Source organism: Ornithorhynchus anatinus, chromosome 4 (assembly GCF_004115215.2).
Source record: "Ornithorhynchus anatinus isolate Pmale09 chromosome 4, mOrnAna1.pri.v4, whole genome shotgun sequence".
Lineage (NCBI taxonomy): Eukaryota > Metazoa > Chordata > Mammalia > Monotremata > Ornithorhynchidae > Ornithorhynchus > Ornithorhynchus anatinus.
The window spans coordinates 116208355-116221385 of NC_041731.1; the positions used below are offsets into that span (position 1 = coordinate 116208355).

The 13031-nt window shown below is 42.2% G+C and overlaps 1 protein-coding gene across 1 annotated transcript in view; it reads left to right on the forward strand.

Moving 5' to 3' along the window:
* NEGR1 (neuronal growth regulator 1) overlaps positions 1 to 13031 on the forward strand; it is a 1090779-nt gene that overhangs the window by 862987 nt on the left and 214761 nt on the right. Inside the window, exon 6 of the mRNA XM_029064044.2 lies at positions 8444 to 8595. Coding sequence (XP_028919877.1) covers positions 8444 to 8595 — 152 coding nt within the window. The remainder of the gene's footprint in view (positions 1 to 8443; positions 8596 to 13031) is intronic.

Genomic DNA, 13031 nt, shown 5'->3' on the forward strand with positions numbered 1-13031 from the left:
AAGAGTACACGATTTCCAACCTCAAGGTTTGTGTCCTATTTTCTTGATTCAAAATTAAAGATGATTCAGTTTACTGCTCAGGTGAAAGTTGTTCAAGGTTTATTGAACCCAAAGTTTTATTAATCAGATTAAAATTTGTTTGTGGTTTGGATAAGCCAATACTCTGCTATTTCATGAAATATAAGTAATTCCCAGAGTAATCAAGCATGGCTGCTTATTTTAATCTTGAACTTAACTTCAGTATACTTTATCTTGGATTAGATGCAAGCCACGTAACACCAAGTAAAGGAGTTCAACTTGAATTCTCAGGAGAATGGCATTTATTAGCATTTTTATGATTTTTTAAAATAAAACTTTAATACTCGAAGTTGGAAATAATGCAAAAGAGAAGCCAATAGTGTATTTTCATGGACTCCCCTGAAACTGGTATCATAGAAGTAGTAATTTGGCTTGCTTAACACTTCCAAAAAACTGGAGACTGAGGAAAGTGTTACTTGAAAATTAACAATAATCGATTATCACTATCAATTAACAGTACTTATTGATCTCTTATTAAGTGCAGAGCCCTGTACTAAGAGCTTGAGAGAGTACAACACAACAGAATTAGCAGACACGTTCCTTGTGCATTGCGAGCTTATGGTCTAGAGACTGTGCTTCCCCCTCTGAACCAGTGGTTATCCCAGGTGCCATCCCAGTGCTAGAGCAACTTTGGAATCTTGGAATTAGGTGAGACAGATAGCTACATGGTGCACTCATTTTGGGTGTTATAATGTATAGCCTGATTTCAGTTCACCGTAATTGAACAAGAACATAATGGATGCTACTTCTGGATCAGTTGAGGATTCATTCTCCCACAGTGCTTTCTTCCACTCTCCATCTATGGGTAATAGCATCAATAATAATAATAATTTTTATAATAATTATAATTATAATCATCTGTGGGATTTACCATGTGCCAATCACTGGTATAGCTATAAAATAATCAGATCGGGCGCAGCCTAAGGAGGGGAGGGAGGACTGATCTTGCATGAACATCTTCCAGAAGACGAAACTGAGGCCCCAAGAATTTAAGTCCCTCACCCAGAGTCACACAACTGGACAGACAAGTGGACTAGAAGCTACGTCTCCTGCACCTCATCCTGTATTCTTCTGTTCTTTCTTTCTAGAAGGTCATGCTGCCATCCTCTGCCTGATATTAGAAGTGGATATACAAATACTGAATATTTATCCCATATTACTAAGTTAAGGCAAATATGGCTTCTCTGCTAGAGATTTGCTCCAATTCAGGACCTTATGATGATGATGATGGTATTTATTACATGCTTACTATGTGCCAAGCACTGTTCTAAGCACTGGGGTAGATACACTGTAATCAGGTTGTCTCACCTGGGACTCACAGTCTAAATCTCCATTTTTCAGATGAGGTAATTGAGGCACAGAGAAGTTAAGTGACACCCAAAGTCACACTGATAATAAGTGGCATAACTGGGATTAGAAGCCACCACTTCTGACTCCCAAGCTCGGGGTATTTCCACTAAGCCAAGCGGCTTCTCTGGCAACCTTATAGTAGCCAGTGTGGTCTTGATGTTGAATATCAGCAGATACAAGATAAGCAGACTGGACACAGTTCCAGTCCCACATGGAGCTCACAGTCTAAATAGGAGGGAATCCTATTAAATATGAGGAAAGTGAGGAAACTGAGAAGTTAAATGACTTGCCCAAGACCAAAAGGCAGGCAAATATCAGAAATGGGATTGGTATGTGGGTCCTCCGACTCCCATTTCTGTACTTTTTCAACTAGACCATGCTGCTTTTCCAGGAGAATATTGAATCAAGAAAAATGATCAGGCCCACTGAGACCATCAGTCCTTGGCTAAATTAAAGGTCTACAGCAATTGGACCTGGACCCAGTTCAGATATCAACTCTAGTTTATCAAGACACATTTCATTAGTCTCACCCATAAGTTATCAGAGGTCAATGAGGATGTGTAATAAAATATATTATCTTGAAACAAATGATGGCCACACCCAGCTTTACTGGTTTGGTCTTGTGGGAAATGATCCCAGCAGGATAATAGAGTAACTGCTAAGTGGGAAGCTGAGAAAGTCTAACATCAGCAAGAAGCAGGCACCAAACAAATGCTGTAAAGATATAGGGAAGCACATCTTTAAATGAATAAGCAAAGGGTTGCGATGCTGGGAAACTACGATCAGAGTGAGTGGGCCAACCTGATAAGCAGCAAAGGTGGAGTAACAGCCAGAGTCTCCCTCCTACCACCCCCCTCCAGACTCCTTGAGCGAATTGTCTACACCTGCTATCTCAGATTCCTCTCCTCCAATTCTCTCCTTGATCGCCTCCACTCTGGTTTCCATCCCTTAACCTCCACAGAAACTGTCCTTTCGAAGGTCACCAATAATCTCCTAGCCAAATCCAGCCGTCTCTGCTCCATCCTAAACCTCCATGACGTTTCAGCTGCCTTCGACACTGTGGACTATTCCCTTCTCTTGGAAAAGTTATGCAACCTTGGTTTCATGGACTCTCTCGTCTCCTGGTTCTCCTCTTTCCTCTCTGACTGCTCATTCTCAGTCTCCTTCGTGGGCTCCCCTTCTGCCTCTCATCCCCTATCTGTGGGGGTCCCTCAAGGTTCAGTTCTGGGACCTCTTCTATTCTCCATCTACACCCACACCCTTCTAGAACTCATTTGCTCCCATGGCTTCAACTACCACCTCCATGTGGATAATTCCCAAAGCTACATTTCCAGTCCTGATCCCTCTCCCTTTCTCCAGTCTTGCATCTCCTCCTGCCTTCAAAACATCTCTACTTGGATATCCTCCTGTCACCTCAAACTAATCATATCCAAAACAGAGCTCTTTATCTTCCCACCAAAATCCTGCCCAGCCCCCCGACTTTCCCATCACTGCAGATGGTAACACCATCCTTCTTGTCTCACAAGCCCATAGCTTTGGCATTATTCTTGACTCCTCTCCATCATTCAACTCACATATTCAATCCACCACTAAATTCTGTCTGTCCCACCTTCATAACTGCTAAAATCCACTCTTTCCTCCCCATCCAAACTGCTACCACGTTAATACAATCATTCAACCTATCTGCCTGAACTACTGCATCAGCCTCCTTGCTAACCTCCCAATTTTTTTGTCTTTCTCCACTCCAGTCCATTCTTCACTATGCAGGCTGGATCATTTTTCTACAAAAACGTTCAGAACATGTCACCCTCCTCCTCAAAAAAACTCCAGGGGTTGCTCATTCACCTATGCAACAAACAAAAATTCCTCACCATTGGCTTTAAAGCACTCCACTACCTCCCCACCACCCCCCTCACTTCACTTCTCTCCTACAACCCTGCCCGCATGTTTACTGTCTCTAGTGCTAACCTTCTCACTATGCCTTGATCTCGCCTAATTTGGGCTAACCCCTAGTTCACATCCTGCCTCTGTCCTGGAACACTCTCCCTCCTCATATCTAACAGATAATTACTCTCCCCTCCTTAAAAGCCTTATTGAAGGCACATCTCCTCCAAGAGGCCTTACCAGACTAAGCCCCACCTTTCCTCATTTCCTCATCTCCCACTCTCTTCTGCATAGCCCTGGCTTGTTCCCTTTGCTTTGCCCTCATCCCATCCCACAGAATTTATGTACATATTCGTAATTTATTTATTTATTTATATTTGTGTCTGTCTGCCTGATCTAGACTGTATGCTCTTTGTGGACAAGGCATGTATCTGTTTATTGCGTATTGTACTCTCCCAACTGCTTAGTACAGTGCTCTGATTAATCTCCCCCAATTAGACTGTAAGCCCATCAAAGGGCAGGGACTGTCTCTATCTGTTACCGATTTGTACATTCTAAGCACTTAGTACAGTGCTCTGCACATAGTAAGCGCTCAATAAATACTATTGAATGAATAAATACTATTGAATGCTCTGCACACAATAAGTGCTCAATAAATATGATTGAGTGAATAAATGAATGAATGAGCAAAGGCAGTCTTTGAGTCAACAAACCAAAGCTACTAGCAATAAAATAGTCTGCAGTGTCAGTAGTCATAACCCAAAGAGAAAGCCCCTGTGTGCACAGTGTGGAAAGGACTGATTTTATTGCACATCAGTCTTTTCCGCTTTACCCACACACCCATGGATCACAACACCATCAGCAGTGTCATCTCTGAGAATGAAGGATGAGGCTCTGTATCCTGGATGTTGGTCATTTTTCATTCCAGAGGGAGCTGCACTTCTCCATGGATAAAATCATCCAACGTTGGATGAAAATTAGTCAAAAGAAATAGCAGAAAGTGGTGATTGCCAGATTGGGTGCATAGGCATTCTGACTTCATCAGTTCCTTTCAGTGAGTTTTTTTCCTTTATTTTTCATGCAACTTCAAAGAAAGAACCTTGCACTTTTCCCAGGAAAAATACCATCAGCAGTATTTTTATACCAAAGGCAGCTTCAGTTGGGCCTCTGCCCTGAGGTAGGAATTCAGAGGGCCACTCCTCATCCAACACATGATGTGTCACACGTGCAGCACGGGGATGCAATTTGGTGACAAGATGGTGCAGTGACGTGTGACTTTATCAAAACTGTGTTATTCTACCTAGCTTATTCCTGTTTTGTGTCAAAGAGCCAGCCCTAGCCCACCTTGGGCCACAAAGCAAGAAGCACTCACCACTGAGTCCCCCAGCTCCTTCCCCAAGCAATGACTCTAACTTCTGGTCCCATATCTCCCCGAGTCCACCCCTTCCTCTCCTCCCTGGATGCCCTCCTATGCAGCCTAGAGCCTACTGCTTCCTGCTCTCTGCATGCTCTGTTCCCTGCTTGTGGTTCCAGGTTTGGGGATATACAGGGTGGAATCCCTGGGCTTCAAAGTCCTCTGCTCATATGCGGCAAACATCTTCGTAAGGAAGTTTGATTTGGGGATCATCTTGAATGTCTCTGGGGCAACCATCTTGCCAGAGCCTTGGCTGTGCTGCTCTGAGGACATCATCTGAGGTCAGGCCTGGAAAAAGTGCATATTCCTAGAGCATGAACAAATATTCACCTCGTTTCTTTCAATGATGGCCTTGGGGTGGGCAATTTCAAGGCCTCAAAGTGACATGGAGATAGAAGAGGACTCTCTCAAATAGGTGGAGGCTCTGAGACTCGCTAACCATCCACAAACTCCTCAGAAGGGACCTGATTTACAGCTCATCCAGTTGTTTAGGGTGCAAGTCCCAGAAACACTTAAGGCTTAGAAGTCCTCCTTCCCAACTAACTTCCCAAGCCAGTTCTGATCCTCTCCCTCAAGTCTTTTTGAGGTGACTATCCTCCATGGCCCACTTCCCAATCTTCATGACTAAAGGGACTCTAAATTATTTGTGTGTGCCTTTTTGTGACCACCTTCTCTACATCTCTAGAAACAGCTCTTTCGAGCCAAACACCTTCACACAGCAACAGATTTTGAAAACATATTATTGTAATAGATTCAAATTTATTTCAATCAAACATGAGAACAAATTGTAAATTTCTGATTATTGCCAGAGATTTTTAAAAACAAATTTTGAATAAAGCCTCACATTCAAAAACCAATAACTTTTAAAAATAAAGATCACAAAGAAAGTCAAAGCAGAGAAATCAATGAAATCTGCCCCAAACCCTTTTCATTCCTCTTATTTCCACCACATGAGGCTGAGGAAATTTACAGATGTTTTTCAGCTAAACGTTCTCAGATTTCTTCTTCAACCCTCTGCCTCCCTCTCCTTCTCCCCTAGCTGCTGTTTAAGCTTAAGGGGATTCTTGTACAACTTGGTTTCTGTTAAAAAAAGATCTCACAATTGCACAAAGAGCAGGGATGTCTGGAAGGAAGGTGAAAGAAAAGGTAGGTTAGTTGTTTGTAGGCTTGAAAGTCAGTGGGATCCCCAGGAGCCTGCAGTAGCTTCAAGGTGCTTTCTGGTTGTCAGAGCAGTTCTGATCTAGCTCCTCCAACCCACCCACCAACCATCATCCAAACCCTCTTGAATAGCAGAGTGACAGTGAATAGAGAATGGGCCTGGGAGTCAGAAGGACCTGAACTCTAATCCTGGCTCTACCACGTCTGCTGTGTGACTTTGGGGAAGTCACTTCACTTCTCTGAGCCTCATTTAGCTCATAGATAAAATGGGGACCAAGAGGGTGATCCCCAAGTGGGACAGGAACTGTGTCCAACCTGATCAACTTGTATTCACTCATTCATTCATTCAATCATATTTAGTGAGTGCTTACTTTGTGCAGACTACTGTACTAAGTGCTTGGGAGAGTCCAATACAACAAAAAACAGATACATTCCCTGCCCACAATGAACTTATAGTCTGGGTGTGGCGGGGAAACAGACATTAATATTACTAAATAAATTACAACTATGTACATAAGTGCTGTGGGGCTGGGAGTGGGGAAGAGAAGCAGCTTGGCTTAGTTGACAGAGCACAGGCCTGAGAGTCAGAAGGTCATAGGTTCTAATCCTGCCTATGCCACTTGTCTGCTGTGTGGCCTTGGGCAAGTTACTTTACTTCTCTGTGTCTCAGTTACCTCATCTGTAAAAGGGGGATTAAGACCGTAAGCCCCGTGTGAGACAGGGACTGTGTCCTACCAGATTTGCTTGTATCCACCCCAGTGCTTAGTTCAGCGCCTGGCACATAGTAAATGCTTAACAAATACCACAGTTATTATGATTATTATTATTACCAAAGGGAAAAAGCCAGGGGAGCATATAGGTAGTGGGAGAAGAGGAAAGGGGGGGGACTTAGGGAAGGCCTCCTGGTGAGAGATGTGCCTTCAATAAGGCTTTGAAGGTGGGTAGAGTAATTGACTGTTGAATTTGAGGAAGGAGGGCATTCCAAATCAGAGGCAGGACATGGGCGAGTGGTCAGAGGGTAGATAGGAAAGATCGAGACACAGTGAGAAGGTTAGCATTAGAGGAGCAAAGTGTGTTTGCTGGGTTGTAGTAGGAGAGTGGCAAGATGAGGTAGGAGGGGTTAAGGTGATGTAATGCTATAAACCAGTGGTGAGGAGTTTTGATATCTATTCCAGTGCTTAAAACAGTGCTTGGCACATAGTAAGCACTTAAAAAGTATTATTATTATCTGTACCCTTCCCACCAGGTTTGATATTCCTGCAGGAGGTAGCTTTCCTCTGGACCCAAGGGAGAGAGCAGATTGGCTCAGTGGAAAGAGCACGGGCTTGGGAGTCAGAGGTCATGAATTTGAATCCCAGCTCTGCCACTTGTCAGCTGTGTGAATGTGGGCAAGTCACTTAATTTCTCTGTGCCTCAGTTACCTCATCTGTAAAATGGGGATTAACTGTGAGCCTCACATGAGACAACCTGATTACCCTGTATCTACCCCAGTGCTTAGAACAGTGCTCAGCACATAGTAAGCGCTTAACAAATACCAACATTATTATTATTATTATTATTGGTGTAGATCCAAAACCAAGCCAAAGCCAGGGGCGGGGATGGCATCCCAGTGATGCAAACCCACAACTGAGGTTGGCACAATATCACGGTGGTTAGAGTAGTACTGTGGTACACATTCTTTGCTGCCCTCCACTCCCCTTCTCCCAGACTTACTTGGCATCGCTCAAGCAAATCGATCAATTGTATTTCTTTCAATCAGTGGTATTCATTAAGCACTTCCCGGGTGCAGAACACTATACTATGTGTTTGGGAGAGTGGCATAGAACAGAGTTAGTAGATACATTGCCTGTCCAAGATCTGGCAGGTTCTGACGAGGGGAGTAAAGGTCTTCCTAGTGTCCAGCTAATTTGAAAAGAGTCTCTTCTCTGTTTTAAGTACTTACATTCATTTTCTAAGTAGCCCAATGACATGATTCTTGGCATCTAGCAATTCCCTGACATCCCATTGGACCTGACTTCTATGTGACAATATGCCATCTAAGAAGCACCAACAGAAATGGGTTGCTCAGGCCAGGCTGACACTGGCAAAACATTGAACTTACAGAGCCACTTCTGCTGATTCTTTCCTTTGTATTCTACCTCCTCCCAGCTGCCCAAGGCCTCCTTCCCACCCATGGAGAACACCCAACTATCATTTAATGTTGACTTTCTTCTTCCCCTCATTTGCCTTCCCGCTAAGGTAAGTTATTACCTGGCTTTAGACTGACACATAAAAATACCCAAGTAGAACCCGCCTCGGTGCACTTAGGCTGAACAAAGGAATAAGCAGGAATCATCCCATGGTAGTATTATGCAATTGTAGCTCTGCTTCTTTTTGTTCCAGAAAAGATGCAGCCAAAAATAAAAACGGCTCTTTGTCATCATTTTTTCTGTAAGGCTCTAGCACTGTGGTTAAAACAAACGACTCCTCTGTTGCCCTGACAGCATGACCTAAGGAGGATGGAAATCAAGACTAGCTAGAATGTGCAAGTTACCTAGATTGGCTGCTTTTGTCTTCTAGGCTCTTCAGCGGTCAGCAAGGGATTTCGATTCAAAACTATGGCTCAAGATCCATACTGACTGTCTCCAATGTGACACAGGAACACTTTGGCAACTATACTTGTGTGGCTGCCAACAAGCTAGGAACGACCAATGCGAGCCTGCTTCTCAACCGTAAGTCATGTGACCGTACTGTCTCACATTTTCAGGTGCTGTTACCTCCTCACGTCCATGCCGGAGACTAATAATACCTACATGGATTACGGCTTATCAAAGAGGAGCCATAGATACTTATGTATATAATTCTTTCTTTTGTCAATGTACTTAGTCTTCCTGATCTCCCTCCTCTCTCTCTCCACCATTTCCTGCCAAAATAAAACTTCTGTCCAGTGGAGAATTCCCTGTGAGTTTTAGAAGGTTGTTTTGGAAAACAGATGAAAATCTACTGGAAGGAAAAGTGGACCTAGAACATCTCTGCAGACTTAGGAGAGTTAGTGTGGTTTAGCGTGGAGTGTTTTTATCTGATGGGTAGAACACTGGCTAGAATTTGCTGTGAGCTGGACTTCTTTATAAGAGTTATCTTGGGACTATTCAGAGCTTAATGTGCTGTAAAAAGATCCTAGATGGCTGATCTTGGAAATAGCATGGAGCTCTTGTGACAGCCTGAATGCATTCTGTCTTTCTGGAACATAAGCCTAAAGTTGTTGAGATAAATACATTTTACTGTTTGTAGGGAAAAAAAAATATTTCTCTTCCTCTGTTTCTAAGGTGATGAAATGAGCAGGGAAGGTATACTACAGGGATGCATTCAATAGTGAATAGTGTTTGTAAGCTTTTCTTTTGTGATGAATTTGGACATTTTAATTTCAACTATGTAACCAATCTAGTGTCATTCTCTTTGCCCCACTAAGGATAGGGGCAAAGAGAGGTTAGGGTATCTCCTAAACTTCCAAATTCTCAAGGATGACTGTGCCTTCATTTGATGACTGAGAGAACAAAGCATCTGCTTAGCATCTGTATTATCTTTGTATTTCATATCCATGTTAGGTTTTGTTTCATAATTTTTTTTTAGCTGATATTATAATCCTGAGATAACACGGGCTATATTGAAGATTATAGAGAATGCTCTATGGTTCGTTCCAACCATGAACGTTATGTCTATAGGAAAAAGGGACAGATATGCTAAATTTGTATTACTTAAAAATGAAATTGGAGACTAGGTAATTTATGAGCTCTAATTTGCCAGATTTTCTACATCTCCACTCATAGGTAAAATGATGGTCTCTCGTAGTCAATGAAAAATGAAATGTCTCCCGTCCTTTTGCTTGGGGACTTGTAAAATATAAACTATATTATATCTAATATTATTCTTGTTGAATATTCTTGAATATTTCTTATTACAATGCTCATAAAAGAAATTCATTCTTTATTGTAGACTAGTTATAGAATAATGCAGAAATTCTGCTAAGAGTTCTTCAGTGGGGATGATTTATTCAGCCAGCATTTATAATGTAAAACACAAGAAAAATCATGAGAAAGCTGCATAGTCAAGCCTTGGTTTAAAATGAATATTAATGCTGTTTGGGTTTAAACTTTTAATATTTTACCTTTAAAATAAAAATGAAGAACAAACAGAAATAAGCAATAGACTATTTAAGGCATAATAGCTAGAGATAAATTATGAATACTTTACTGAAAAATCAGATTGCCATTTAAAAGTAGATTCACTATTGAACCATATGAATTGGGGATAAAACAGCTATATAATCGGTGCTACTTAATGAATGTTTAGGTATGCAATTCTGAATAGCTCCACTGAAAATGGTTCTCTCCATGAAGATTTCTACCCAAATTTGGGTAAGCCATATTGGGCAAAATTGTCATTTAACATGGCACCTCCTTAACAGAAAACATTATTTTTATAAATTGCCTAAATTTTTTAAATTACCTAAATTAATGGATGAAAACAAAAGTGTAATTACTGCATATATCTGGATGGAAAAGTGCACATCTCTGTTAGCTGAAACATGTTTGTTTGTGGGCATATGTGTCTGTGTTTAGTCCCTCTAGACTGTAAGCTCCTTGTGGGCAAGGCATGTGTCTACCAACCCTATTACACTGTACCCTCCAAAGTACTAGAGAAGCAGCGTGGTGCAGTGGAAAGAGCACGGGCTTTGGAGTCAGGGCTCATGAGTTCGAATCCCAGCTCTGCCACTTGTCAGCTGTGTGACTATGGGCAAATCACTTAACTTCTCTGTGCCTCAGTTCCCTCATCTGTAAAATGGGGATTAAGACTGTGAGCCCCACGTGGGACAACCTGATTCCCCTGTGTCTACCCCAGCACTTAGAACAGTGCTCTGCACATAGTAAGCACTTAACAAATACCAACATTATTATTATTATTATTATTACTAAGTACAGTGCTCTGCACACAGTAAGTACTCAATAAAATAGCATGGATTAGTGGATAGATCACCGGCCTGGAAGTCAGAAGGACCTGGGTTCTAATTCCGGTTCCACCACAAGTCTGCTATGTGACCTTGGGCATGTCACTTAACTTCTCTGGACCTCAGTTACATCAGCTGTATAAAATCGGGATTAAGACTTGGAGCCCCATGTGGGATAGGGACTGCGTCTAATCTGATTAACTTGTATCTACCGCAGTGTTTAGAACAGTGCTTGGCACAGAGAAAGTGCTTACCACATACCTTAATCGGTATTATTTTCATTAATAAATAGCACTGATGGATTGATTGGACTCCTGGAAACACTGGCTAGCTCTCTCCACAGATAGCTAAATGAGATGTAAACTGATAATTTGGGATTTGCAGTTCCTAAATCATACTTTGACAATTTATTAATTAGTTATTTCATTCATTCAATCAGTCATTTTTATTGAGGGCTTAATGTGTGCAGAGCACTGTACTAAGCACTTGGAAAGTACAATACAGCAATAAATAGAAATAATCCCTGCCTACAATGGGCTCACAATCTAGAGGAGGAGAGACAGATATCAATACAAGTAAAAAGGCATCAATATAAATAAATAGAATTATAGATTTATACACATATGCATAAGTGTTGTGGGGTGGGGAGGGGTAGAGCAGAGGGAGTGAGTCGTGGTGACGTGGAAGGGAACTGAGGGAAAGGGAGCTTAGTCTGAGAAGACCTCTTGGAGGAGATGCGCCTTCACTGGGGCTTTGAAGGAGGGAGGAATGATTGTCGGGCAGATCTGAGGAGAGAGGGGGTTCCAGGCTAGAGGGTCATGGGTCAGGGGATGGCAGCGAGACAGGCAAGATCAGGGCACAGCGAGAAGGTTAGCACCAGAGGATTAGAGTGTGCCGGCGGGGATGTAGAAGGAGAAAAGCTATTTCAGTATGAATGTCCAGAAATGGAACATCTTTCAGCATGATAGCTCAAGAATCTGTCCCAGGGCACCCTCTTGTCTCATAGCTTTGGGTTGCATTCTTGCAATGCCCCAAATAAAGAAAACTTCTGCTGTAGTATTTACTCATCCTAACACCCCACCACATACAATTCCAAGATGTATCCTTTAATAATAATAATAATAATACAAGTAATTATGGTATTTGTCAAGTGCTTACTCCGTGCATGACACTGTATTAAGCGCTAGTTGGATACAAGCAATTAGGTTAGACACAGTCCCTGTCCCACATAGAACTCTCAGTCTCAATCCCCATTTTGCAGATGAGGTTACTGAGCCCAGAGAAGTGAAATGAATTGCCCAAGGCTACACAGCAGACAAGTGGCAAACCTGGAATTAGAACCCATGACCTTCTGACTCCAGGACTGTGCCTACAGATTCCAAGCTTTTAATACTGTTCTCAGTATACAGCGAGAGCTCAATAAATTCCATCGATTGATTGAATGATTGCTATGGTGGATCTGCGGTGGATCTGTAGTGGATCTGTGATGGATCTGGGCAGCATGGCCCAGTGGATAGAACACGAGCCTGGGGAGTCAGAAGGACCTGGGTTCTAATCCCACCTCTGCCACGAAGCTGCTGTATGACTTTGGGCAAGTCACTTCATTTTTCTGTGCCTCAGTTACCTCAGTCCATAGTAAAATGGGGATTAAGACTGTGAGCACAACGTAAGACCAGGACTGTGTCCAACTCAATTCAACCCCAGCACTTAGTACAGTGTCTGACACATAGTAAACACTTAAATACCATTATTATTATTATAATTATTAATACAGACTCATGTTGTAAGACAACTATTGTTTAATTAATCAACGATAACATTTTATCCAAGCCAAATAATGAAAACTCACATAATGGAAGGACTGAATTTACAAATAAGTTCATAGGAAAAATCTCTGCTTTGCCCAAATAGTTTTCTTCATAAAGGATGTTTCAAGTACTCCTTGGGACCTGACTACTTTGAGAATCCCAAACAGGCTTAAAGGTGTCCTTACTGCTGAGAAGCAATGTGGCTAATGGAACGCCCACAGGCCTGGAAGTCAGAGGACCTGAGTCCTAATTCTTGCTCTGCCAATTGTAATAATAATATCTGTTGTATGACCTTGGGCAAGTCAAAGCTGCGACTCCCTTGTGGACTAGGATTTTGCCAATCTGATTAGCTAGT